The sequence below is a fragment of the Hermetia illucens genome, chromosome 1, assembly GCF_905115235.1.
Source record: "Hermetia illucens chromosome 1, iHerIll2.2.curated.20191125, whole genome shotgun sequence".
NCBI lineage: Eukaryota > Metazoa > Arthropoda > Insecta > Diptera > Stratiomyidae > Hermetia > Hermetia illucens.
Window position 1 is genome coordinate 61,743,020 of NC_051849.1, and position 27,718 is coordinate 61,770,737.

Genomic DNA, 27,718 nt, shown 5'->3' on the forward strand with positions numbered 1-27,718 from the left:
TGTATATTGTTTTAATATTGAAAATGCCTCTCACTGTGTATTCGAATCTCGGGGATTATAAATGTCTTTTTATCAAAAACTATTGCAAAGCCCAACTTTTAGGTTGATATAGTAGATATACGAACAACCGCTTTTTACGTTTGACTAAATACTTTGAATGACTTTCAACACCCCCTCATTCTTTAGTGAATACGCCTCCATCAGATCATCTCTTTCTTCAAAGAGGCAGTGTCCGGATCAATTCGTATCTTATTTTTTCGATAGAATGCAAAGATTTTCTTCCCTTAGTTTATCTTTCTTCAAACGTCAAATTATAACCAAATCCCGGTGGAAGCCTTAATCTTAAAAGCTATAATTTCAGTCAGAATAATTAGGGTCATGCTGTTAGAGATTATGGTATACTGATTATATGACTGTAAACACTTCTTGGTCATTATAGATCAGCAGAAATTACCTAAGAATACCTGTTTGGAAATCTGTTGATAATATCCATATTTGTACACACATGTTCCACCATATTTAACTAGTTAAATCAGTGGAAAAATTATTACCTCAAAGAATTATTTCTGAATGTTTGAATCTACTCAGAGACAAGTGCTTTTCGCATTGACTCCTTGTAAGATAGTCTTTCATTCCTCCATTTGTGTAAATACAAAATCGATAGAGGCAACAATTTCAAGTTGGCGGATTGATTGGCTTTCTCTAGTTAAATAATTGTAATCCGCTGGACAGTTTTATGTCGCCCTTTTTGCAGTCAAATTAAAGTATGCCTCGATAACCCAAATGAAGCCTACCAAATGCAAACTCAGGCAAGTAGTAGGTTGCTTTCTCATATTTCATTCAGTTGGTCGTTGTTAATTCGGACGCAAACTTCAATTTTAAAAATATTCCATGCTTGACTTTTTGAACCTCAGTCTAAGGAACTTATTTGGTGGATTTTGTCAAGAATCATGTAGTGGATAATATAATATTTTGGAGCAATAGGTGGAGTGAATTTTAATACAATTTTATCCTAAGACAAAAGTGGACCTATTTCGGGGGGCTCGATTCTAATGTATTAATTCGATTAAGTTCGGAAAACAATTAAAAATATCTTCCATTGGAAAAACTAGACAAATTGTTAAGTGCTGTGATAGTGTTGTAATTATAATTCACGAATATTAGGCATTCATAGACTTTCTGAAAATTGTCCACATGGATTTCGACGAGTACAGAAGGCGGGGTAAGTACATTTTAGCAATTTTCTTTACAAATGTTAAACGTTTTAAATTACAAGTACTTATCAAATATATAACGCGCCTAATAAAAAATAGAATAAAGAAAAAGGGAAAGAAATTGTCAAGTTGGTTCATTCTGCATAAAATTGTAGAACATTTATAGAAAGATGCTTTTATCGTTTTTCATGAGGTGAACGATTTTCAAACTGTACCTACTCATTTTATCGGAAGTTTTGTATCTTCTTTGAATAGATAATCGATTTTCTTGAAATGCAATCGCATTCCCTGGACAAAAAGAACACAAATGTTGTTAGAACACATTTAAATTCTTAATTAGTGCATCCGAGCGGAAATGGAAAGTCAAGGATTTGGATTAAATTAGAACCACTAAGAATTTTTTAAAATATTAGCCCCTTTACTCAAAATCTTTTCACAAGAAGTATAAATGTAATTAATATTTTTGTATACTTCATTTATTTACTAAAAATAAAAAAAAATCTAATACAAATTTTATTTGATAAAGCCACTCCTAGGTTCAATACCTTCCCTTCTTTCATCTGGAGTTTCAAAAAGTGTTTCTTCCATTACTCTCGTTCATACATTTCTAACATCCTTTTGAAAAGAACATTTAAGATACGTTTATAGACCAGCCCCCTCCCCTCCCTGGTTTTAAGAGGCTGAATATATTTTTCATTAGGATTAAATTCAGGAAAAGACTTTACCCTCGCCACTAAGCACACATTTTGAAACTGCAAGATATTATTTATTTTTGCAATCCGATAAAGACTTTTCATCTGACATTTCAATTTAAGGTTGACTATATGTAGTTATTCCCCTAAGGTCATTCTTCCCAAACTTATTACTTCCTACTTGAAGTCCAGGTATTTCTGATGGACGTCAATGTTGAATTTCCGGCAGTTTAGCAGCACCTGTTTGACCGTAAATAGCTGGTCATTTGTCGATTTCCAGTCTGACAGTGTAAATATTTTCTCTATTATTTTCATCAAGATTTTATAGGAGGCACAGAGACAACTTAACAGCTTTTTTGTGGATAGGGCATATCACATTTTTTGACCACTCTTACGGAATCTGTTCTTGCTTCGACATGGATCGCCTGATTTAATGAGTTCAGCAGGGGTATGATCAATGCCAAGAGTCCTGTTCATTTCTTCATACTTGATGACTAACTCTATCTTCCAATGTTTGCGGTTCAATGTTCCCATTATGTTCGACCACAATTCGTATGAATCCTGGTGACTGAGTTGTATGCGAGGGGTTTAGGAGTTGAGTTTTGAAATAAAACGCCCATCTCTGGCGTGTTCCTCACGTCTTCCGCGGTTGTTTTGATAGCGCGTTTTAGCTCATACCAGATATCATCTATAGGAAATTTAGTGCACAGTTTTTTAGGCTAAAATAGACTACGTATACGAAGTAAGAGAAAATTATCAACGGTCTCAAAGTTGTAGTCTCCTATCTTTATTGTTTCATTTGACCAGTGCCAATTGACGCCTTTGTCTTAAACCGTTGTTGATATTGAATGATCCCGAGATTGATTCTGCTGATTTTATCTGTCCTTGGACATTTTTCGAAGTCAGTCTAATTAATTTTATCAATTTGATCGGGATACCGCATTCATGACTGTGCTCAGTTCTACCGTGGCCAATCCTTTGCAACTGATAACCATATTTCAGCAGTTTCCCATTTGCCTGGAGTAAAGTCTCTTTCTTATGGGCCGATGATGCTTGGGATGTATGGGACTTTCGGGCCTCGTTCTTTGAAAGTTTAGCATTGTTCAGCATGTAACATTCCTCCGTTCCTTTCCACTCGTCGTCAAATCAGTCGTCGTCCAGGCATGGAGCGTGCGAGCAGAAGGTTGCAAATACTGCCACCACCAATCATGGACAGTGTGACTTATGACTTATATATCATAAGTCGCCAGGAGCTAATGAGCCAAACTGGTTAAATATGGAGACGACCAACTCACCAAGCGATTTATCAATTTATGCTCAAGGTGTGGGACAGCGAATCAATGCCTGACGACTGGCAACGAAAAAGTATCTATTCCATACATAAAAAGGCGTATATCATGTAGTGCAGCAATTATAGAGGTATCACGTTGCTAAGTACCATTTATAAGATATTTGCCGCTGCCTTGATAGGCCAGGTGAGCCCGTACCCCTAGAACATCATTGGCCCATACTAAAGAGGCTTCACTCCAGGCAAATCAACAAGAGATTAAATTTTCTCCCTACGACAAGCGGCAAAGGCATTGAATTAGTCGGATCAGATTATAATTACTACTTCATTCAAAAATTATTGACCTGTCCTTTGAGAGGGTTCATAATTTAATAGTTTGATACCTTCTTTAGGAAAGTGTTAATGTATTCACAGCTCTCTAAAAAATGGAGAGATTAGTTACATCCATTTTACTAAGCATTTGTGTAAAACAAACTTACATGCTAAAGGGGATGTAAAATTGTTTTTCGCCATATATAGTCATGTAAATAAAAGGTTTCGATTAGTACTTTTCGATGCTATAGTTCAATGCAAAAGTGTGAAGAGCGGGAGCCGGAAAGTGGTAATCTCTTTCACAGACCCATTCTCAAAACCTACTCAACTGAAAAATCTGAAAAAATCATGAAGTTACCACTATACCGTACCTAGGCTCCTAAATAACCTTCACACCGATATCTTTTCAAATAATAATAATAATAAGGGTCAATGCGCACCTCAAAACCAACAAAATTCTGCTTGAAACGCATTGAATGTATTCGCTATCCCTTTACTGGCTTATGCATGAATATTATCGTTGATGAAGACCGATCTGGAAAACGTTCAGCGGCGAATACGGACTACTATGTCCAAATTCCGAATGCATCATCCAAACTCCGCCGTGGAGCGGATGAACTTGCCTCGTGACATCGGAGGTAGAGGCGTGGTTGACGTGGCGGCACAATATCACCGCCAAGTCGACTCGCTGTGTGCTTATTTTTACAACAAAGAGCAGGAGAATCTTTTGCATGTGGTTGTCTGTGGGCTAACTCCACTTAACTTGCAGGATCGATCTTTCAATCCTCTGAGTGGGGTGAAGTCGGACCAAGAGCAGATCGATGAATGGAAGTCGAAGGCAATGCACGGTAAACACGTCAATTGTCTTTGGTAGCCATTTGCCGATTTACATTTGTCGAACACATGGCTGTGTGCTGGGAAGCTCTTTGCTGAGACGAAGGAGTTCATGTGTGCCATTCAGGATGGCGTGGTCGCCACCCGAGCATATAAGAAGCTCATCATGGAAAAATGGGTGGAGAATGACCAGTGCAGAATCTGTGGTTCGGAGTTAGAGAAGTTAGATCATCTCATTTCTGGCTGTGCTGTTATGGCACCGGCGCAATACATCACCAGGTATAATGCTGTATGTAAGGTTATTTATTAAAACCTGTATGCAAGGGCTAATCACGGGAACATGCCCGGTTTACCGATATGAACCGGAAGCAGTAGCTCCGTTTACAGCATGTATTGGAACCAGCAATTTTTTGACTGATCACCATATTCCATACAACAATTTGACGTACTGTTAGTTGACAAGACGGGTCGCTCGCATATAATATTGATGTTGCTATCCCCCATAATAGCAACATCGAACGGAAATACGTGGAGTAGAAGGTGAACTATGAACCATTGGCTCGGGAAATCAAAGAAATTTGGCATCTCGAGTGGGTGGTTGTAGTTCCGATAATATTGTCAGCTACAGGTATTATACCTAAATCCCTCACGGCTTCCTTGATGATTTGGGACTCTCATACAGTCTGGTTCAAACAATGCAGAAGTACACCTTTCTGCAGACATGCTCGATGTTGCGGGGAGTTCTCGACGGATTCTCCCATTGACCTACCACCGGCCACCACCACCATCGCCCCTTTAGTTTTTAAGTAGGTGGGATGGTCCGAGCCTAAATGTTTGGCACTTAATGCTAGTATTAGGTACAATCTGGCATCAGCCGGGGTTGTGGTAACTCGGATATGTATATTACTATAATTCTTAGTAATTGACTGTAAACCCTCCTTAAGTTCATTCTAGAATCATGAAATTTCAATAATGGAGGCTATAATATAAACCGTGATCCTACTAAGTTTGTTAGGGATGGCACTATTACCAACAAAGTTATAGTGGCTGAATTAGTCTCCTAAGTGCACATTCGAAGACTTTGAATGTCAGTATCATGCTAAGTGAATAATATAATAATAATAATCGTTGGCGCAACAATCCATATAGGATCAGGGCTTTGAAGTGTGTTAGAGACTTCATTCAAGACCGTAACGGTAGACTACAGTGCAATGTAGGAGGAAATGTGGTCAGCATTGCGCTCGCCCAAGATTATTACCCTGATTTGACTCAGGTACTCATTCACAGCTGAGTCGACTGGCAACCGACGTTAAATGACGATGCCCTGACCACGACCTTCCGTACGACAACCCTGTGCTCTAACCACTCAGCTATCCGGATAGTGAATATTCTGACAAAATATTGTATATGCATATATATTACGTGCTAGCTACAAATGGAACAACTGTGCACTCAAATATTTTTATATATAGCGTCCAACTTCTGGTTTCCCAACTTGTTCATTTTCAAATAAAGGCATTCTGGCGAATTATTTTCACCGAAAACCGCTGAAGGTCGGATCTCGTCTAAATCAATCAGAACTTTCCAGATTACACGACTAAATCGGCCTGTCAGTTACGCCTGAATAGTTCATCCTATCGCCTGTTATACTGAAAACACCACCCGCCGACCGGGAAGCCGGACGGCATTATTAATTCAATCCAGGCCATGGAAGGCATTGAGAGGCAAATTTGAGATTATTTATAAAAGAGGTTTCCAAGCGATGCACATGCATATACAATTCTTGCTTTATTGGCGCAAAATATGGCTGTGATTTTCCCACATGATCGACTGACTGAAGTTCTTAATTATTGGAAGGAGTTTTGAGGAGTGTCCGGATAGCTCAGTGGTTAGAGCACTAGGCTGTCATACGGAAGGTCGCGGTTCAAATCTCACTGGTGGCAGTGGAATTTGCATCGTGATTTGACGTCGGATACCAGTCGACTCAGCTGTGAATGAGTACCTGAGTCAAATCAGGGTAATAATCTCGGGCGAGCGCAATGCTGACCACATTGCCTCCTAGTGACCGTTACGGTCTTGAATGAAGTGCTCTAACACACTTCAAGGCCCTGATCCAATATGGATTATTGCGCCAACGATTATTATTATTATTTGAGGATCTGAAATTTTTAACGATAATATTACCCTCCAAACACTTGGTAGAATAATACCCTCAACGTGTGAATCAGTTTACAAATTTCTTCTTGAAGGTAAGAAAATGAACATGTAACAATTAGGAAATTTTATTAGATATTTCACTTTTAACATTAGTGAGCGTCTTTGTAAAATATACACTTTAGACATTTAAAAATTCATATAAAAAGAACATCAAATATCATCATACATTATACACTAAAAAAATAAAGATTGTTTTACTAAGGCTCTGTTTTGAAGTTGTGCTGAGAAAGAGACCCCGGGGTTGGGGTTGTGGTAAGAGGTGGGTTTAAGCGTGGAGAGGGAGATCTGGAACGTGACGTAGAGTGAGTTGAAGCATAATTATCTGCAAGATATTCATGTGAAGGGCGATATTGCGTATCTGGAAATGAATTGTATTGTGACGTAGATGGCATTCGGCGTACAAATGCAAAGTTGCCATCTAAACTGCCACCTTCAGCCTCAAAAAGAATATCAAAAATGAATTTCTCCGCCCACCGCTTTTGGTCGCTGCGTAGATCTCTCAATTTCATCGCGACCATTTTACCAAAAATGTCATAACGGTCATCTGTTGTTTTTGCTGGCTTGAAATATTCCTTTACGTTCATCAAAACTTCTTCAGTACGTTTATTAGTATCACTTGGAAGAGATCTCCGGGGGTGTTTCTGGGGATTTTCATACGCAGCACTGAAAGCAGAAACTTCAGAGAAAGTGGAAGATTCGTCCATATGCATGTCATAGGCTTCAGCAACATTTGAACTTTCACTCTTAAAATGTCTACTCGGGGTTTCTGCAAGTTCCTAAAAATAAAAAAAAAAAAAAAAATCATGAATGAAAATGGTTAACTAATTAAAGTAGGCACTGAAAATCTTGTCCAGCTTGTACTTTGTCCTTGATCAATGTAATATGTCTACTTAATACAGTTTAAATTTCCTAAGATTGATGAACTCCCCGCTTAATGGTGGATACATCTGTTCTATTGACATTTCCACTAATTGAAGTACACATTTAATAATTATAATTTTCCCAAATTTGAATTAGAACAAGGCTTGTAAAATACGGAGTTTGACTTAAACGTCACTAGGCGAGTGTTTTGGATGTACACTGTATCAAGTCAACATATTTGCATATACAGTCTCTCTCTCTCTCTCTGCCGCTCTGGCAGAACGGTTGTTTGAGGTGCTACGGCTTTGGGCGATTGGTGATTTCTCCTGGGCAAACCCCACTGTTTTTCCCGTAAATTAACTGGCCAGTGAAATTTAATTGGCATTTTCGGATTACAGTCTCTCTTCCTCTTCCCCCTCCTCCCAAATGTAATTCCACAAACCACAAACACTGTTGATCCTCCAAAATTCTTCAAACCTGATGAATCCTATCTTTCTGTATAATGTATCACAAAGTAAGAAAAACCACCCTATTTTGGTTGACGGACAATTTGGCATTGAAGAAAAGAGGAGTGTTGATTCTGCTTAAAACGCGAATGATTTTGTAACGACCAAACTGAAAAACAAGCAGATATGGTATTACAAAACGTTTTTCCGTCATGCTCATCGTGGAAGGGATTGTCAGTAACAGCAAATCGACAGCGAAAATTGTTAATGCGGTTAGACTCAACAGGTGAGATCCAGATAATCCTAACATTTGCATTCTTTCAACCAATGTGAAGTTAATTCTAATGGATTGAACTCTCAGAATTCACTATCTTCGATTATATCAGAATTAGGTAGAGTACTATCTCCCAAAGCCCAGACAGTGTATAAAATGCGGAAGACTTGGTCGTTCGATCAAGTTCTCCAGTTCTGTTACTGCGAAATGTGTTAGCTGTGGAAAAGAAGAGGAATGTCATGAGTGCGAGAATAAAAAATGTAATTCTATCAGGGTTGATAAAAATCATGCTTTTTTTTTGTTTTTACAATTTTTTTTTTTATTAAAAAAATCATTTAAATCATGATTCGTTTTTATTTAATTGTATTTATTGTAATTTTGTCATAATTATATTATACAATGGCATATTTTGACTTCACTAACTGCTAACTAGTGAGCTACTATTTAAAAAAGCTACTTTCTTACGGCAACAGGTAAATTGTGAACGTTATATATGCTATTGACAGCAGCTTTACTGTGCCCAGGTATCAGTCACAGTCACAATTTTATTTGGAAAAGAGATCACTTGATGAAGCTCACAACGAAAAGAAGGAAAGGGTTGTTCTACTGAGAAAGATCGTATATCTCAATAGATGTGTTGTCAAATTGATCATTGAACCCCTACTGACTGACTAATAATCATTTTTAGTTGTCAAGGCCTACTACGCCACGGAGAACACCGGTGGTGACATCTGTCAGTCAAATTAACAATATTCGAACTAAATTTCGAATATTGCTAACCCTGCTGTGCCACAATTTTATGCTGTAAACTAATATTTTTTATAAAAAAATTGGTTTAAATCATGATTTTTATAAAAAAATCACTTGATTGAAATCAATCAGCCCTGATTCTATGCAATAGTGCCCTACACACCGTCAGCAACAGGTCTTGCCCTATGTGGACTGAGCACCAAAATATAATCAAAATTACCGCAATCAAAACATATCGATAGGGGGAAGCAAATAATTCTTCGTCGAATTACTTCGACATTCTGAGTTCGGATCAGTTAGTCGATGACTGGTTTCCTACTTTACTCATGGCAAACGCACTTCCAGTAAGAAGCCAGAATAATGTCATAAATAAGATCCTCAGCGGTAATCGATCCTATTGATCACAAAAACCAGTTTCCAACAGCAAAACCCTATATATGCTGCAATGGTGTAACTGCATGCAACCGCCCCATTGCATCAATTCTGCCGGACAACAAAAACAATGATGAACATCTGAAAGCTAATAACTTTAGCCTCCGTAGATAGGTAGATAAAATCAAAACATCCAGTGATCCCTTGTTTGTCAAAGCCGCAAATGATGAAGATTTTACAGCATAATATTCAAAGCCTACCCAAGAATAGATACATAGAATCCAACAAAAAACTCCCTTGAATATTTTGCTAACAGCCAAAACTTCGATATCCTAACTCTCTCGGAATTTTTCAATACCAACGATAGTTGAGCGGTTAGCATGATCTCTGGGTACAACACATGTCTCAAAGTAAGAAAAGGCCGATACGAATACATCAAATGATATCTTTAGGGAAGAGACTGAAAGAATTTTCTCATTTTTAGAAAACAAATCTAACGCCATCATTGGCGATCTCAGCGAAAGCCATGACTCTAGAACTTCCGGTTAGTGATACCGAGTTCAGTAATCTGACTTTCTACCAAAGGCCGAATAACCGTCAAATCCACAATTCAGTCCCTGATACCACTATGACAAAGAGCACCCATCTCTGCTGGTGATGAGACACGCTCCTATTGAAAATAGTCATCACAGCGTAATCACCATCCAAAACTACAACCTTGGATATGCCTCTAAACACGTCATCGGTAAAATTTTTCCCCAAAATAAGTTAAACCAAGTAGTCCAAGACTTGATGGATAACAATTCGCTCTTAGATTGTTTCCTTATTCCAAGAGGAGATTGCGAGGTCCACAATCAACGTATCTAAAAGGAAACGTAAGGCGTAATGAAAGCCTTATATAAAAGTCATTTTCGAAGCCAACCAAATGCATATAAAGTCTTCAGAAATCACCCAAACAGAAGTACCAACTTAAAATATATTAATGCTCAGTCGGGATGGAGAACCAGCCCACGAAAAGTTAAAAATAAACATTGGACCAAACCATTTTTTTTCTTCAGCTTTTGTCCCGTTCACAAGCGGGACGGCTTCGCCATTTTATTTTATCAAATGCCTGATCTGGATGCAATCTCGAGGCTTTTAAATCCCCATCCAGCATATCAAACCACCGTTGTTTCGGCCGGCCTTTTGTTCATTTACCATTGACTTCGATGTTAAGACCAATCTTGATAAGTGAATTTTCATTAGCGGGAATTGAACGACCATACCATCAAAGAAGTCTCTCACAGTTTTTCCATGATCTGTGCAACCCCATATTGTTCGCGAATATCCTTATTTCGGATGTGATCAAAACATGTCACGCCACTAGTTCAACGCAGCACCTTCGTCTCCATTACCGCAAGACACCGTTCATTGTCTTTTATAGTCGGCCAACACTCAGAATCACAGAGAGCGACTAGACGGACGACATTACGGTAAATTTTAGATTTGAGCCGTTCATTAATACGTCGAACATAAAGAACGCCAATTGTGAAACGCCACTTCATCCAGTTTGCGCTAATGCATGGCTTGTAATAATAATAATGAGTGGTGCAACAATTCAATTGAATCAGGACTTTGAAGTGCGTTAGAGTACTTCATTCAAGACCGTAACGGTAAACTACAGGATTACAATACCCTTTATGAGCCAATGTGGTCAGCATTCCGTTCGTTCGAGATTATTACCCTGCCACCCATTCACAGTTGAGTCGACTGGTGTTCGACATCCAATCACGATAAAAAATCCCTCTGCCACCAGTGAAATTTGAACCGCCACCTACCGCTACGACAGCCCAGCCGCCCCCACCATTCGAACAACTGACTTGTGCAAACCCAAAAATGCCCATGAATTCTGGTACTTATAAAAAACGTTCGAACGCCAGAAGAAAAAAAACACCGATTTACCTGGAATGACTCTAATGGTCAACGTTATTTGAATAAGCCAAAATCGCAATATAACAGGAGAAGTGCTTTTGTCCAACAACACTTCTTTATTCAAGATCTTTACAATATCCCACCCAAACCCAAATCCTACTCAGTATCGTACCAGCACCGTGGCTAAATGTCCCAACTAAGCACAATCGCACGGTAGCATAAAATAATGTATGACTACTTGTAAGAATCTCGCCAGATTGCATATATATTTGGTTGCCATTCACCCCTTAGTGGGGTATAGCGCGTCAACCACACCTAAGCACCACGGTTCATGATTACTTGAAATACGCTTCAGAGCCATTATATGTCGCTCTGCTAATGGCTAGTTTAGCCAGAGTGCATCTCCTGCGTAGAGGACTCCAGATATACTCCCTGTTCACGCCACCGAAAGCTTTATCGAAATTGATGAAGAACAGGTACAGCGAAGATCTAGATTCCGCGCACTGTAACAAAATGATAGGGTTTTGATGTGGTCAATGCAGGAAGATCCGGAGCGGAATAGTTCGTATCCGCATGATACGGTGACTAGTCATTTAATCCACAAGAGGAGGAACTTCACCGGTTAAGAACCGTGGTGAAGTGTTCTTTCCACTTCTTCAGTTGCTCATCGACGTGGATGAGGAGTCGACCGTTGATGTCCTTCACAGCACCATGGAAAGATTTGCGGCAGGATGCGTGATACGATAATACAGTCCTGAAATCATTGCGTTCTGTAACAGCTTCTGCTTCCCTGATCAGCGCGGTAGCAAATTCTCTTCTTCTTGTCACGGCGTACACTACGCTGAACTTCTCGGGATTTCACTCGCTTTCGGAGATCGAACGCATCATGCCCGCCATCATACGCAACGGTCCATAGAGCTTTCGACGCCTTTCGTTTATCAATCCGTTTCTACGATTCCGCAGTCAACCAGATCTTATGACGCCCCGTCAGGACGAGGCCAACGTGTAACATCCGAGAAAAGAGCATTATAGATTGTGGCACAATGCCCATCCATATTCTCAGGCGGGTTACTCAGTATATCTGCCATCCGATCACTGTTGAGGGACAGATGGATCATACAAGCGATCAATATTAAACTTAGGGAGTCGCAGCTCATCAACCCTGCCAGAACCAGCGAAACCTAACTGACCATATGGCAGGCTCTGTGCTCCAACGATGTACCACCAATGACGAGGCGGTGGAAGTTGCAGAAATCCTCAAACTTCCCACCATTATCATTACGGCCGCCAATACTGTGTTTTCCCGTTCACATGTCCGAACAAAGGTGTTGTCAGATACTACCTTGGCGTTCAGATCACCCATCAAGATTACAATGTCACTTTTAGGAAACCTCACCTGAGCTGCATGTAGTCGCTCGTAGAAAGCAGCCTTTTCTACTACATCGGAAGTCTCCTTTGGTGCGTTATATTGTACAATTATGATCTTAACCCAAACCGGAATCTTGCAGTTAGAAGTCTGTCAGAAACCGGTTCTCAGTTTAAGAGAGCGCGTTACGGTAGCCGTCCGAAGCACACCGGATTCGTGGCTGTTGCCAGTTGGCTTTCCAAAGCACAGAAACATTTTGCCATTAGTGGGGCAAGAGGGAGAGGAGTGTGTGTGTGTATGATGGGGGAGAAGCTACAGCTTCTGAGCACTCAGGCCGTCTTGGACCATTGTACTCGCCTCCCCCGTCTAACGGAATATTCCGGATTCGTTAACGTATCGCAGGATTTCCATTAGTGGATGTGATGCTACCCGTCGCAATTGGAGAACATCGGCACCAAAGGTCTAATGCCTGATGCGTCCATAGGCGGGGCATTCACATAGGAAATGCTCCGTGGATTCCGCTTTCTCATTACAGGAGGGACACGTATCATCTTCGGTAATTCCTATTCTGAACATATGCCCAGCTAGTGAATTATGGCCTGTCAGAATGCCCACAATACACCTGCAAGTCCTCCTGCTTTTCGACAGGATAAACTTTGCGGTACGTATTTTCGGTTCTGGCAGGAAAAGTTTGGTGTGTCGAGCAGCATTTAGGCTCCGCCACCTGTCATTATGGGAAACTTGTTCCCAGTTTTTGAAAACAGATTTAGCCAATGCTACTGATACTCCAATTGCTGGCTCCGGTCCCGGCATAGGGGAGATTGACCCCTCTTTCGCTAAAGCGTCCGAGATTTCATTTCCCTCTTTGCCACAGTGACCAGGTACCCAGAGTAGTTCCACCGTATTGAATCTAGACATAGAATTCAAACGGTTTCAGTATTCCTGAACGATTTAAATTTTTCACACACTTGTATGTAATAAACCCGATTTTTGTGGAAAAAACAGACTAATTTACTATTTAAAAAATATTAACAAATTTAAAAAAAACTCTCCAGCGTTACCTCGTAAATTATGTACAGAAATAATGTTCAAAATTTCAAAAGGATCGGTGCAGTCATTTTGGAGTTATGAGGAGCACCGACTTAGAAAACGTGAGTTGTGAAAAAAACGCTTTGAAGTTTTGAACACTAGAAATTTTAGAATAAAACGTTCATAAGCTCATACTGAATCATTGATGCTATGTCTACAAAGGATGTTGCTATGATCCATGATGTCTGAAAAGCTTTTTTGCTCCTGTCTACGACGAATTCTGCCTTCTTTAATCTGTTTTACAGCTTCTGGCTCCACTCGCCTTATCGCGCCCATTCTACTGCTGATTCTCATGCCTTGCTCAATGGTTCACAAAGCAAAGAAACTTCATTGAAGATACAGGCTGTCACATAAGCTGCAATATCAACTTCATTAGAGGTTCCACTTAACTGCGTTGGTGAGATTTTCCAAATAAGTTAGTCCAGGCTGTCATTGTTGTTTTGCGTATAATCTCCGAAACATTGTTCCAGGAAAACATCTTTGCTCAGATTTTCATAGACAGACTTGATGGTACCCAGAAAATTTCTGTATGAAAAGCACTACGTGTGTTTCAACGAATCCAGTGCATTAGCAGTTGCAGCGTTTTGCCATTCGAACCACGAGTCCGCGCTGAGTCATGTATGAGGCGTGGTTGCTTAATCCGATGTATCTTCCTTATTTTTGCACCAGTTCATCTTAAATTTTCTCACAATATACTTAAAAAGGTCGAGGAACACCTAGGAAAATAAGCCTCCCTGGGTTAGACGGGCTTATGATTACCTTCAAAACTATTAGAGGAAATAAGGAGGAAGAGTATAAAGTAACGCAAAAGCTTACTTTTGCCAATACATTCCCAAGTCTACCTAACACATCTTGGTTCAACAATCTAAACCGCAAACCCTGCTCAACTATATGAACTTATTGACAGACTAATGACCAATCACACCTAAAATAAGCCTTTCCTTCTTAAAATTGGTGTACTAACGTCCGCTTTATGTCAGAATGCAGAGTAAGGGAGACTTTTCTTTAAAAGTAAAAAATTTTCAGAGTTCGAAGTGTTGCCTGATCTTTTCAACACCTTTTCCAATGGCCAATTTCATAGAAATAGCAAAAATCGAAATCTAATTTTCAAATTCATTTTTGTATAATAGTTTTCGGGTTGTAAATTTAAAATGTTTCCCGCTCACACATTTGATGCATACCACTTTCAATTCGTCATGACGCCATAACCAGTCAACGCACGTCATAGCTTCGGAGAGAGAGAGTAAGGAAAAATTGAGATAATTAAATGACTGTAAGCCTGTGACACATGTCAAACCTATCCGGTTAGTGTTCTGACTAGAAAGTGTCGGAGACGGAAGTCAAGTTGTAGAGAGATTCGACCATTATCTTAATTAATGTATGTTGATATAATCGATTATTGCTGGTATCGCAGGCCTTAGAAGTACAAAGTCGTCGTGGGCGCCGTGGATCACCACCAAAAAACATTTGTACATAAATTAATTTGTAGGTCCAAACGCGAAAGTTATGGAGAGGATGCACTAGGGAGAAGCAAATGATGCATGTTAACGGCAATTCGTTCGTTTGTTGACGTGCCTCGGCTTGACTTGCCCATAATGAAAAAATGTAGCCAAAGAATCTAGACAGCGGTGAAATTTCCTACATAATCGTGGGAGCAATAGACCGGAAACATGTGACAATCATTCCTGCCGCAGAAAGCGGATTAGAATTTTATAATTAAAAAGGTCAACATAATATGGTGTTATTGGCAATAGTCGATGCAAATTATAGTCGCAACGACTTAGCGCATTCATTACGCCTCCAAGCGACGACTGAACTTCGTTTGCGACGACCCATGTCTGCTAAGAAGCGTCGTGGTCGTTATTGTCAATTTGACAGTTCTCTTGTTGAGTGGGTTCAAATGCATAAAAATTCGGAGCTATGCGATTTGATTGTAATTTCAGAGGATATCAGCTCAAAATTACCTACTGCAACTTATTAATTTCGCTAAAAACACTTTAAACATGTTATGACAGTTCAGCCCGCAGTGACATTTTGAATCAAAAAGCTCGAAGTCATATGGAGTGGAGTCGAGGTCGTGAACGCCACAAGCGCCAATTGGTGGGGCTAATGTACGATTTTAGAGCAAACATAAACAGAGCAGAAACTCTACACTACGCTCCAACACGTACATATATTTTTCGATTTAGTATGAGCAGATAAAAAATTGTGTAGAATCTACTGTTCGATATAATAAATGCATTAATTGACTACTGCACAATGCTTACCTCATCATTTTCACTGCTTTTATTGTCCGAATATATGTTTTTATTTGATTTCTGAGGGTTCCTTTCCTGGTCGTTCAAAAAGGTAAGTAGGTGATAGTACCATAGCTTTGGTTTGTATACATCATCCAAAGATGAAACGGTTTCCTGAGATTCTCTCACTTTTTTCAGCTCTTTTCGATAGCTACTTCTCAAATTGTTAATTTTTTTCAAAATAGTTATTTTGTCACAACTTCCATCCACTTCTTTCCACACTTGAACCAATCGTTTGTACGCACGCTCTTTCATCACCCTATCATGGTATTCGGCTGATTTCACTTTCCACAAGCAACTTTCACTTCTGTATACATTTATAAAATCCTCCAAGCACTGATTTTCTCTATCGCGTGACATTTTTTTTCTATAGAAGGAAATTAATTCAAACTACACGTGCAAAAACCAGAGAGCATATGTTCTATATTATCCTGTAACAAAACGCTGACTGACTAGATGATCTGTCCGGCGACCGCCGGCCGGGCGCCTCAACGCACACACACGAACCGGTTTGCCACCGGCTGGCCGGATGGTTGAATCGTTTTTCCATCAATCACCGGCGGCCTGAACCACAGTATATCTAAAACTAGGCACGAACGTGCAACCAGGTTGCAGTTCGTTTGCCACACACCATGCAACCGAACTTCAAAACAATATTTTTCGAAAGTGTCATTTCGTTTACGCAAGGTAGTAATGTCCATAGAGGAATTGCAGATATAAATATGCAAAGATATCTCTGATTGGAATTTAGAGAATCCGCTTATTATTTTTATATTTTCACAAATGTGTTGCGATCACACACTATTACACTTTAGTTGCGGAACGTTAAGTCTACGTAAATGTTCATTGATTAATATAAGTAATCAGCAAAGAGTAGTGTTTATTTTGCACCAAATATAAATACTACATTAAGGGGGGAAAACATTAGAATGGTTTCAGAATCGATTTTCTAGCTATCCCAGAATGCGCTCTAGAAATTTCAAAACGAAATTCGTGGTCCTTTAGATTTTATAGAGGTAGAAGCCAAATAGTATCGGGTACAGGCTAAGAGTCCACCGCACAGGATGTGGTCGCTTTATATCCTTACGAAATCCTGTAGCGTTATGTAAATAGTGCATTTATAAACACTTGACATTACCCCCTTGTACGAGATCATTTGTGTTCGTTGTAATTGTATTTTGTTCGTAATTAAGAGCGATAAACGTCTTCATATCCGTATGGTGATTTTTCAACCATTCATTCATTCATATTCAAAGGCGTTTTTCTCCAAATGACGTTTTCTGCACATCCGTGGGAATTCTAGCTCAAAAAGTAATAAATCGATCATTATGAAATTCCGAGATATGATCTTTGTAAAATTACCAAGAATATGAACTAACATTTGAGATAAAAACATATTTTTGAAGGTATTTTTCTTAACACTGGCAAAATTTTTGATATTGACTGTTTTGAGCTGCTCTCAGTAGTAATGTAAAATTAAAACCTTTTTGGTTTCAAATGAAGATTAGAGTCGTCCTGCGGTTGGAGAACTCTAGCTACGTCCTTCAACCGGATATTGTCGCGTAATTTTTTTATTTTGTCCTTAAACTTTTTAAAGAAATTCTCAAAAGTTGATCAGAACATGGCTAATATAATGTCCAAATCTAATTGAATTTCAAATAATTCTTCCCACTAAAAAAAATCTCTAAGAATAACCTGGAAAAAATCCTACGCTCCAGAAAAAAATAGGCATGTGCAATAGAGATCAATCATTAACAGAGGATGAACATGAACCCTGGGTCAAATTAATTTGTCTGTCTGTCTATTGCAAGCATTCTTCTCGGAGAAGGATATAGCGATTGACACCAAATTTGGTGGAGAGATGGGAACACACATACAGTGAGTTACATCATTCTACGTCTGCATGCAAAAGGGGGGTGTAAATTTTTTTTTCACCAAATATAGTCATGTGGAGTATCATATGAAAGGTTTCGATTAGTGCTTTTGATGCCAGCCTTAGTTTTGACATTTGTTGGATAGGTGGGTAATGCGGGGGGTCGAAAATGATCATTTCCTTAACGGACCCATTCTCAGAAACTAATCAACCGAAAAAACTGTAAAAAGTCAGGAGGGTGCCAGTATATGGTGCCTTAGTTCCGAAATACCCCCATAAGAATATTCTTTCAAATAAAGTTAATAATAGTATAATTTTTAGTATAGTATTATTTTTACTAATTGCTGCAAAACCCCCCTTAAGTTCATCTTGGTAATTAATACTGACTACTAATTTTGTAGTAATGTGGCTACAAATCGCACAATTAGTTACAAAGTTATAGTAAGCCAAAGTTGTCGCTTTTTTTGCAAATTCAAGACCATGAATGTCAATATCATCCGAAAGTTTATATTAGGTGCTACGTACTAATGAGACAAATTCACACTTAAATGTTTTTATATATTATGATTTTCAATATTGAATGGCGTTAAGTCCCTTTTTTTGAAGTTTTAGGTAATTTAATATTTTAAAACTATCATAATTTTTCAACCCGTCAAGTTAGTTCTAGTTCGAGCCCTAGCTACATTTAGTTTTGTTTAGATCATTTATACTTTCCTTTTCGAGTTCACAATTTGTTGAAATACACAGGAGAAGTTGGATTAAGTCTAAAGAAGGGTAACTATGACATAATATACAGTCCTGTTATATTTTATTTTGATTTCATTCTTAATTTATGAAACAACAAAACTCAAGCTAACATGTTATTTCGTTCCCCGAAAATCACAATTTCAAAAACGCACTGCTAATTGCGCACTGAGGGTGAAAAGTGCCCTCAAGGGGAAGCCACATTAGAAGGCCTTTTTTCAGGGACTGTTTTGAGATTTTTTAGTGGGAAGAAGTAGTTTGAATTCAATCAAATTTAGACATTATATTAGTCATATTTTGAACAAATTCTGAAAAATAATAATTTAAGCCGAAATTAACATAGTTAGGCGGCATTAGTGCCCTGAAGGTCGTAACTAGAGTGCTCCAACTGCGGGATGTGTGGCGACTTCAATTTTTACCTAAAATCAAAAATGTTTTAATTGTACACTTATTTTCTAAAAATATGAACCTGAATGCAGATATAAATAGTCAAAATTAAAAATTTTGTTTTAAGAAAATATTTTAATCTTCGTCAGTTTTATCACTAATTATGCTCTTAAAAGCTAGAATAGCTGAAAATGCAGTCGAAATAGGCCCGACAAAATTACACAAGGGCGTAAAGTACACGATAATCGCTCGGTTCTACCCTCATAAAATCTAAAGGAACACGAATTTCACGGATTGGGACTGACCTCATGCCGAAGACCTTGGGCTATCGAAAACGAACCATGATTGGTTTCTGGAATATGCGTATGCTCCTCGACGAAGGTAGGGAGGGTCCTCAGAATGCTTGCGTATGATGGGAACACATGGTCTTGGCGACTGTTATGATAATGGTACAAGGTTAAGGAATTTTTGCAATTTTCACCAGCTTCTTCGAGCACAGATCCTGCCATAAGGTCAGTCCGGCTTTAGCTGGCCGACACTGTACAAGCAATCATATCAACCGTTTTGCAATCAGTAGTAGACTTTGGAGTTGTCTCCTGGATGTGCGCAACAAGAGGGGCGCTGGCATCGGGCTCGAAAGGGATCAACATCTGATGGTCGCTTACGTTAGCTTGAGCGTTGCGTCCACCACTTTTCGCACGGTTGGGTAGTTGCAATCCCCTAAGTTCAACATCAAGCATTTGTATACTCCAGCTATCGCTCCACAGTGGGCAAAGTTATCTTGCTGATAGAATTGTAGATATACTAAGTAACCTGTCTAAGAATATTGATGAGCATTGTCATACGGGTTGTCGGCCTCCATGGGCGTCAAAATCTAGTTGACCACGCAATCGTGCAAAAGGATCGATGAACAGAAGATATTAAAGGCTCCATCTACCGCTGCAAGCGATGACGGGGGTGACGTGCTCGAGCTCCGATGCCGAGCGAAATCAAAACAAGTTCAGCGTAGTGTACGCCCTGACAAGAGAGAATTTGCTATTCCACTGGTCAGGAAAACAACAATTACGGTAGAAGGCAATGATTTCAGAGTTGTATACCGCATCACAATAGAGCTTCTTTCTTCCGATGGCCCTATGAAAGACGCTAACGGTCGACTTCACATCCACGATGACGAGCAACTGTAGACGTGGAAAGAACACTTCACCATGGCTCTTTACCGAATCACATCCTATGAATTTCCTCCTCTTATGGATTAAATGACTATGTTGAACTGGAGGTAAAAATCAAGAAAACCAAGGTTCTTAGTCTAACGGGTCATCGCAATTCCCCCGTCGATCAATTGGTATGAAACGTTGGTCCTGGCAATGGTGGCATCGAACTGGATGTTGTCCGAGGCTTTCGCTGCCTTGTCTAAAACCTGTAAATGCTATCTCAACACTAAGATAAAGCTTAGACTGTTCAGTGCTAATGTTCTTTCTGTGTTGTTTTATGGGGGTAGCACATGGAAACCAAATCCAATAGTTACTAAAAAGCTCCAAGCATTCGTGTACACCTCTCTTCGCCATATCATCTTAGTACGCTGGCCTGAAATTATTATAAGCGAAGAAATTGGTCGGCGCACAGCTTTGGCACTCGTACACACTGTGATCGGAAGGCGGAAGTGGCACTGGATAATTCACACATTAAGAATTGGCATCAATTGCATTGCGGCTACGCGAGGCGGTGGAATCCACTCTCCCAAGATGGCCGAATGCCGAGGAGTGCGTTCGTCTCGGGAAGTCGTGAGGGGAGCTGAGGTACATTTTTTCAGTAGTGACCAAAGTAAATGATATATGAAGATAAATTATCATTTGAATCATAGAACCGATGATAAAGTTCATAAACATAAGAGCTATTTGAGGATAATGGAACCATTGTTGTAGATATTTATAAATGCAACCCAATTAACAATACATTGAGTTAAACCTTATTAAAATTGGGTCACTGTCTGTCTTTCACACGTATTTTTCTTGGAAACGGTCTTGGCGATTGATACCGAATTTGGTGGAAAGGTGGAAACTGTGAACGCTGACGCATACAGTGAGTCACAGTATTCTGCATTGAATTTAAGGAGATCCCCATACATGCAAAAGGAGGGTGCAACTTTTTTCCACCAAATGTTGTCATGTGAAGTCTTGGTTATTACTTTCCAAAGCCTATCTTAGTTTTAATATTTGTTGGAAATGCGGGAAGTTCGGGCGGTCAAAAATGATCATTTCTTCCACGGACCCATTCCTAGAAACTACTCAACCCAAAAATCTGAAATATCAATATTTGTTCAAATAAACTTAATAATAGTATATTACAATAATTTTTAGTAATTGACAGCAAAACCCTCCTTAAATTCATCATAGAATCAATCATCCATTTTAGCAGCAATGTAGGCTATATAGAGCATGATTCTGCCAAATTTGGTGGAAATCGCACTAATACTAAAAAAGTTATAATAGGTCAAAGTTGTCGCTTCTGTGCAAATTCAAGACTTAGAATATCAGTATCACGCGAAAGTGGATATTCTCACATAATTTCGTATATGCTTATTTTACATGGTAGGTTCTAATCGGACAAATGTTCACTCCAATGTTTTTATAAGAGAAATACACAAAACCTTTCATACCTGAATCGTCCAGCTTCCTGTTTCCCCATTTGTTTTTTTAGTATTGATTTTTAATTGACTTCTTGGCTTTAGTGTCGCTTATTAATTGTTTTCTCTTTAAACAAAATGAAACTATAGATTTTCATATGAATAATATAATTTATAATTTCACATTTTCAAAGATTACAAGCGAGGATTGCAGAGTCAATCTCAGAATAAGTTAAATTCGTATGAAGGCCTTTTAGTGTAAAAATTTGGCTAGTAAATTATCCCTAAAGGAAGAATAATTACAGAAAATAATTATTAATTACGTGGGATATAGCCTTCTATGCCTGTAAGAGAACCTTTGCCAAGAAATGGGGTCTCCGGCCGAGGATGGTTCTCTGGATGTACACCGCTGTAGTGCGTCCGATCCTGACGTACGGATCTATTGTATATGCTTTGAAGAAGAAATACAATAGGACGAAGCTTAATGGGATTCAAAGAACCGCGTGTGTAGGTGCTACGGGGGCTCTGCAGTCATGCCCGGCAGATGCTCTCAATGTACTCCTGCATCTCCTCCCCCTTGACCTCCACATCAAATATGTTGCAGCGTGCAGTGCCGTCCGACTACGTGAGTCCGGATGCTGGGCAGCGAAGTCCTACGGCCACAGCAACATTCTAGATGAAATACCTCGAGAAATCTGGGCATCCCCCACGGACTATGTCACACGCAAGCTGAACTTCACGAGAAACTTTGCTGTGGACCTTCCAACCAGGGCAAAGTGGAAGACCGGCGGCGTGTTGCAAGACTATGGCACGGTATTCTTTACGGACGGATCGAAGATGGCCTATGGAGTCGGCGCGGGGGTTTTCTCGAATACACACGGTGTATCCAAGTCGTATGGTCTCCCAGGTTTCACCAGTGTATTCCAGGCGGAAGTACTGGCGATATTGGAAGTCTGTTGATGGCTGGAGCGTGATTCGAGCCCCAAGCGTAACATAGCCATTCTGACCGACAGCCAAGCGGCCATGAAGGCCTTGTACTCAACGACGACATCTTCCCGGTTGGTGGGGCAGTGCAGAGACACGCTCAATCATCTGGGCGGCACGCTCAAGATCACTCTCCTCTGGGTTCCCGGGCATAGGAACATAGAAGGGAATGAGCGGGCTGACGGATTGGCCAGGGAAGGCTCTGCTCTTGGCAGTCCCTCGGGGAACACAGTCGGTGTTCCGCTGGCGGCTGTCGGGGGCCGAATCTACTCGCACTACCTAGCAGCCGCGGGCCTGAGATGGCGAAGGCTTACAAGCTGTGCCAAATCAAGGAGAATTTGGCCCGCTTATAACATAGCCCGATCACGAGAGCTCCTGTGCTAGACGCGCGCAAATGCATTCAAGATTACGGCGGTCTGCACGGGGCACTGGCCCATAGGGGACCATGCCGCTAGGCTCGGCTTACCCTACAACTCGCATTGCCGAAGCTGCGGAGAAGGAAGGGAAACCCTCATGCACTTTCTCTGCGATTGCCCGGCTCTGGCTCGTAAACCATTCTTTGGGGACCTCAGTGAGATTTCTAGTTACAGGGTCGGAGAGCTGCTTTCCTTCGTGAATGCTATGGGCTGGCTCTGAAGATCCGAGCTGTCCTGTCCCTATAACAACAGTCACGGTCTTAGGAGTTTGTGGCATCAAAACGGCGCACCAAAGCGCTAATTGGGCTCCTCGGAGCGGTCACTGATACCTACCTACCTACCTATGTGGGATGTGTTTCACAGGAATTCCACCTACGCACACATGCCTAGCCTATTTTTCATAAAGTATCCGAATAACTAGATCAAAGGTTTTCCTATGAGGGCTCCATATTTTAACCTTCCTTTAGTTTTTTTTAATAATAAAAAAAATATCTTTTCAATCTATGTCTTGAATTATGGTACACATTTTAAACTGACGAATCCGATAATCGTTTGTGTTTGTCTTCTTTTTGTCAAAGTGGGCTCTAAAAAAAGATGGGCGGTTGGTGGTAGACATATCTCCATCTGTAGTAATACAAAACTAAAAATCGAAATGTTTTCTTATTCTATGTAATTGGCCCTATCGTCCGAACCATGATTATAATTTTACCTTATTAAACATTAAAATGGCGGAGTTGTAAAGAAAAATCTTCAAAAAACACGTTATCAAAAATCCGAAGCAAAAATAAGAAATTATTAACGAAAATATATTACCGTCCTTCGAATCAGAACTACTGATATGTAGAATAATGTATAAAAATTTCAGCACGATCGGCTTAACAGAAGAAAATGTGGTTTCGGGAAAAATGTATTTTATGTAACTCGGTAAATATTTTGAATTTCGATCTAAAATGTCGTACAGATCTTTAACTTAGTTATCCCAGAATATGTTGCAAAAATTTCGAAGTCAAATTCGTTTTTCTTTAGATTTAATGAGCGTAGAACCAAGCGATTATCGGGTACAGGGTCAATCGAATGTTCAGGAAGTTAGTCGCTTTGTGTCGTTACGTAGCGCTATGTAAATAGCGTATTCATAATAACTTACGTACAGTCGTTTCTGCGAGTGCAACTGTTTTTGTTATAACTGTTGTTGTTGTTGTTTGTAAATAAAAATGAGAAATCTCTTTAAATTCGACAGACAACTTTTCGAACAATTATTATTCTCACCTGCATTGAAGTTCATATTCTTAGAAAATACATTAGTAATATAAAGTTAAAACCTTTTTAGTTTCAGATGAAAAAAGGTGTTACGACCTTTAACGGGCTAATGCATAAATGTATTTGTGTATATATGTATTTGTGGCTTAAATTATTCGAAAGAATTCTGAAAAGTTATTTGAAATATGACTAATATATGTCCATTGATTGAATTCCAATTAGTTCTTCCTACTAAAAAAACCGAAGAAGTGCGTGAAAATAAATCTTTTACAGTGGTTTCTCCCCAAAATTTCCGCATAATTAAGGAAAGTGTTCTAGTAGTATACTCCTTAACATCTCGACTTCTCGAGTGGTGGCATATACTAAAATTGTTCCTTAGGTTACAAATCACGCTACACACATCGAACCGATTCGCAACTGTTTCACAACCAGAGGTTTCGGACCCCAATCAGGTTTCTTCGCTGCAATTTTCGACTAAGCACTTCATGAAATAAATCTTCCGAACTTTCTGAATTGATTCTTATTTGACTTCTGGTTAGCGCCAAACATTTTAACGATACTCACCCATCGGACAATATCGTATAATTCGTTCAGTGAGTTTTTGCTATTCTGGTACTACTACCGTGCCTACTCATACAGCGAAAAGTAGCTCGTCCGGTTTGTCAAACACAGCTGATTCGGTTTTCCATACATCTCCCTCCTGCTTAAGGCAACAGCAATTTAGAATAATGCATATTCGCATTGATTTCATTTTCTTAACGGGCAAAGAGGAGTTTGTAACTCTTTGTGTCTACTTGTGGCCTGAACAATGCAAACTGATATGATCCCACACCTAATCGACAGGTCGGTCTGATTGTATGTGACAATCGTACAGTGGCTCCCAGCTTATTTGATACAGTGACTGTTTTTAATTTTACAGCACTGTAATGTCAACACTAGGGTGGATAAGTTATCCATCAAGTTTAAATGCATGTTCAATAAGCGAGTTTGGAATAAGGGGAATCCAAGAAATTGCTTATGATAGCGAATTTCAGTTCAGAGCTTATTCCATTCAGTTTGAGCGTTTTATTTCTTCTTTGTTTTTCCGAAAATAACTTTTTTATTTCACATAGTAGTTCAATACAAACTTATAACTATTATAGCTTAGGAGTATCATACATTTAAACTTAATCTAAGGTGTAAACGAGTGGGCCTCGGCGCAAAACCGGGATGACCGGAGTTCCTTATTAAGGCAGACCTGGACTGGATACCGGTTGTTACGCCATTGATAATGAAGTGTAAACTATCTCTAGACTAACTTATCACTAAAGCAACATATGTATGTATATAATAAATGAAACTATTTACGTATTATCAAAAACTTCCACTCGTTGAACACAGCTAAAAAAGTCGGGACGAAATGAAGGGGCATTGCATTTCAGGATAGGTTACAGGGATCTGAAGGCACCGGGTGCCTTTGTAATGTGAAGTACCTGTGAGAGACGGGAAGTCATTATCACTTTGAGGTATGTGATTTCTTTCACTATTGGGATAGGATCGCTGTAGATTTTAAGTAACAGGGTTCTGATGTTACTCCACATTTTTGGCATCATTCTTATGTTTCCATGGAAACGATGGTTTCGTATTTGTCGGGATTTAAAGAGAGTTTCCAGTGGATGAATTATCGGTAAAGTCCATCTAAGTAACAATTCAGATGAGCTTCATCGCAGGAAACATCTTTGGCAGAAGGAGGTCATCAGTGTAGTAATGGATGGCTGCGGTGAACAGGGAGAAAAGAGTTGCAGAAAGAATTGAACCCTGAGGAATGTCAGGGGTCGAGTATAGGAAGAGAAATGGTGCTGCTGGATATTGAATTGCGATTTCCGTCCGTCCAAAAAGCTAGGAACTATCTTATAGAGATATGAGTGGAAATTAAGAATCTCGGAAAGTTTAGAAGCGAATCCGTATTCCCTCCTTCGGTCTAGGAGACAAGCTATGGTGGATATCAGTCTTGAGGATAAAAAATGCGTGCTCAATCGAATGTTTAATTCGGTTGGGGAATTGGAACTCGGGAATAGTGTTAGTGCTCGTCTATGAGGAATTAATTTAATGGCCCGCTCGAAAATGTTGGCGGAGGAAGATAGGAGGTAGACCTATAGTTATCAGGTTTAAGAGGGTTAAGGTTCTTTTATGGGTGGGTGTAATGCGAACACTCTTTCAATTAGTGAGGAATGGAGCGTTGAGGAGACAGCGATTAATAAGTCAGGAAAGTATTGTGGAAATATTGGGAGCATATTTTCTCAAAACTATAGATGAGATTTGTTAACACCCATTGATTTCACACGCATTTTTCTCGGAGATGGTTGTAGCGATTGACACCAAATTTGATGGAAAGATGGAAACTGTGGACGCTCACACATACAATGAGTTACAACCTTTTACGTAGAATTTAAGGGAGGGGGGAGGTCACCATGCATACAAAATTGGGGTGTATATTTTTTTTCATCAGTCATGTTGGTTATCAAATAAAAGGTTTTGACTAGTACTTTCCGATACTGGTCTTAGTTTTGACATTTGCTAGAAAGGAGGGAAGTGAGAGGGGTCGCAATTGATGATTTCTTTAACGGACCCATTCTCAGAAACTACCTAACCGAAAAATCTGAAAAAATTAAGAGGTTGCTACTATATGATGCCTAGGCTCCGAAATACCCCCCATTCTGATATCCTTTCAAATAAAGTTAATAAATTAAGCCTTAAGGGGGTCATCCCGTGTGTCGGATCCGCGGAATCGATTTTTTTTGTTGCATCGATTGCATCTAGATATAGTGTAGAATATATTGGTAAAGTAATTTTTTGATGTGTCCGGATAGCTGAGTGGTTAGAGCGCAAGGCTGTCGTACGGAGGGTCACGGTTCAAATCTCACTGGTGGCAGTGGGATTTGTATCGTGATTTGCCGTCGGATACCAGTCGACTCAGCTGTGAATGAGTACCTGAGTCAAATCAGGGTAATAATCTCGGGCGAGCGCAATGCTCACCACACTGCCTCCTAGTGTACCGTTACGGTCTTGAATGAAGTGCTCTAACACACTTCAAGGCCCTGATCCAACATGGATTGTTGCGCCAACGATTATTATTATTATTAATTTTTTGATATTCGGAGTCGTTCGGAAATTATAGTGTTAAACACGTGATAAGTCACATGTCAGATTTATGTCGATCGCCGTAATAAAGCGCGTATTTATTGGTCCGAATGACGTTCCAATGACTTCGCTAAAAGGACAAGAATTGAAGCCAAGGCCGTACATGTGTTTCTTCAAGTCAGTTAAGGTGTTATGGCTAAAAATCCCATTCTACTTTTTAAATGCGTTCTTCTCGAGACTGCATGTTGAAAATCGGCTGCCACCATAGCGCAAAATCTATCCACCGAAATTCTTTGAAATTTTCACGACTTATTCAGAACATATTTCTACGGTCCACAAACTAGGATAATTGCGATTGATTCAGTAGTTTTTTTTATTCATTGAAGCAGCC

The 27,718-nt window shown here is 39.6% G+C and overlaps 2 protein-coding genes across 3 annotated transcripts in view; one reads left to right on the plus strand and one right to left on the minus strand.

Annotated features, from left to right (window-relative positions):
* The first annotated feature begins 639 nt into the window (after window positions 1–639).
* LOC119646648 (histidine decarboxylase) overlaps window positions 640–27,718 on the plus strand; it is a 58,923-nt gene continuing 31,844 nt past the window's right edge. For both annotated transcript variants that reach the window (XM_038047164.1, XM_038047165.1), the window contains exon 1: window positions 640–1,222. In XM_038047164.1, the coding sequence (XP_037903092.1) occupies window positions 1,195–1,222 (28 nt within the window). In that variant the 5' untranslated portion in view covers window positions 640–1,194. The remainder of the gene's footprint in view (window positions 1,223–27,718) is intronic.
* On the minus strand, window positions 6,607–16,586 carry LOC119646649. The gene is made up of 2 exons (XM_038047166.1): window positions 15,894–16,586; window positions 6,607–7,333 (listed from the first exon to the last, which is right to left on the minus strand). Exons 1-2 carry the CDS (start codon window positions 16,281–16,283, stop codon window positions 6,755–6,757), a joined length of 969 nt encoding a protein of 322 aa, XP_037903094.1. The 5' UTR covers window positions 16,284–16,586; the 3' UTR covers window positions 6,607–6,754.

Coding starts and splice junctions, on each gene's coding strand:
- LOC119646649 (XM_038047166.1), bottom strand. CDS start 16,283: ATGTCACGCGATAGAGAAAATCAGTGCTTGGAGGATTTTATAAATGTA. Junction 7,334..15,893: donor AAAGCAGTGAAAATGATGAG/GTAAGCATTGTG, acceptor TTTTATTTTTAG/GAACTTGCAGAAACCCCGAG.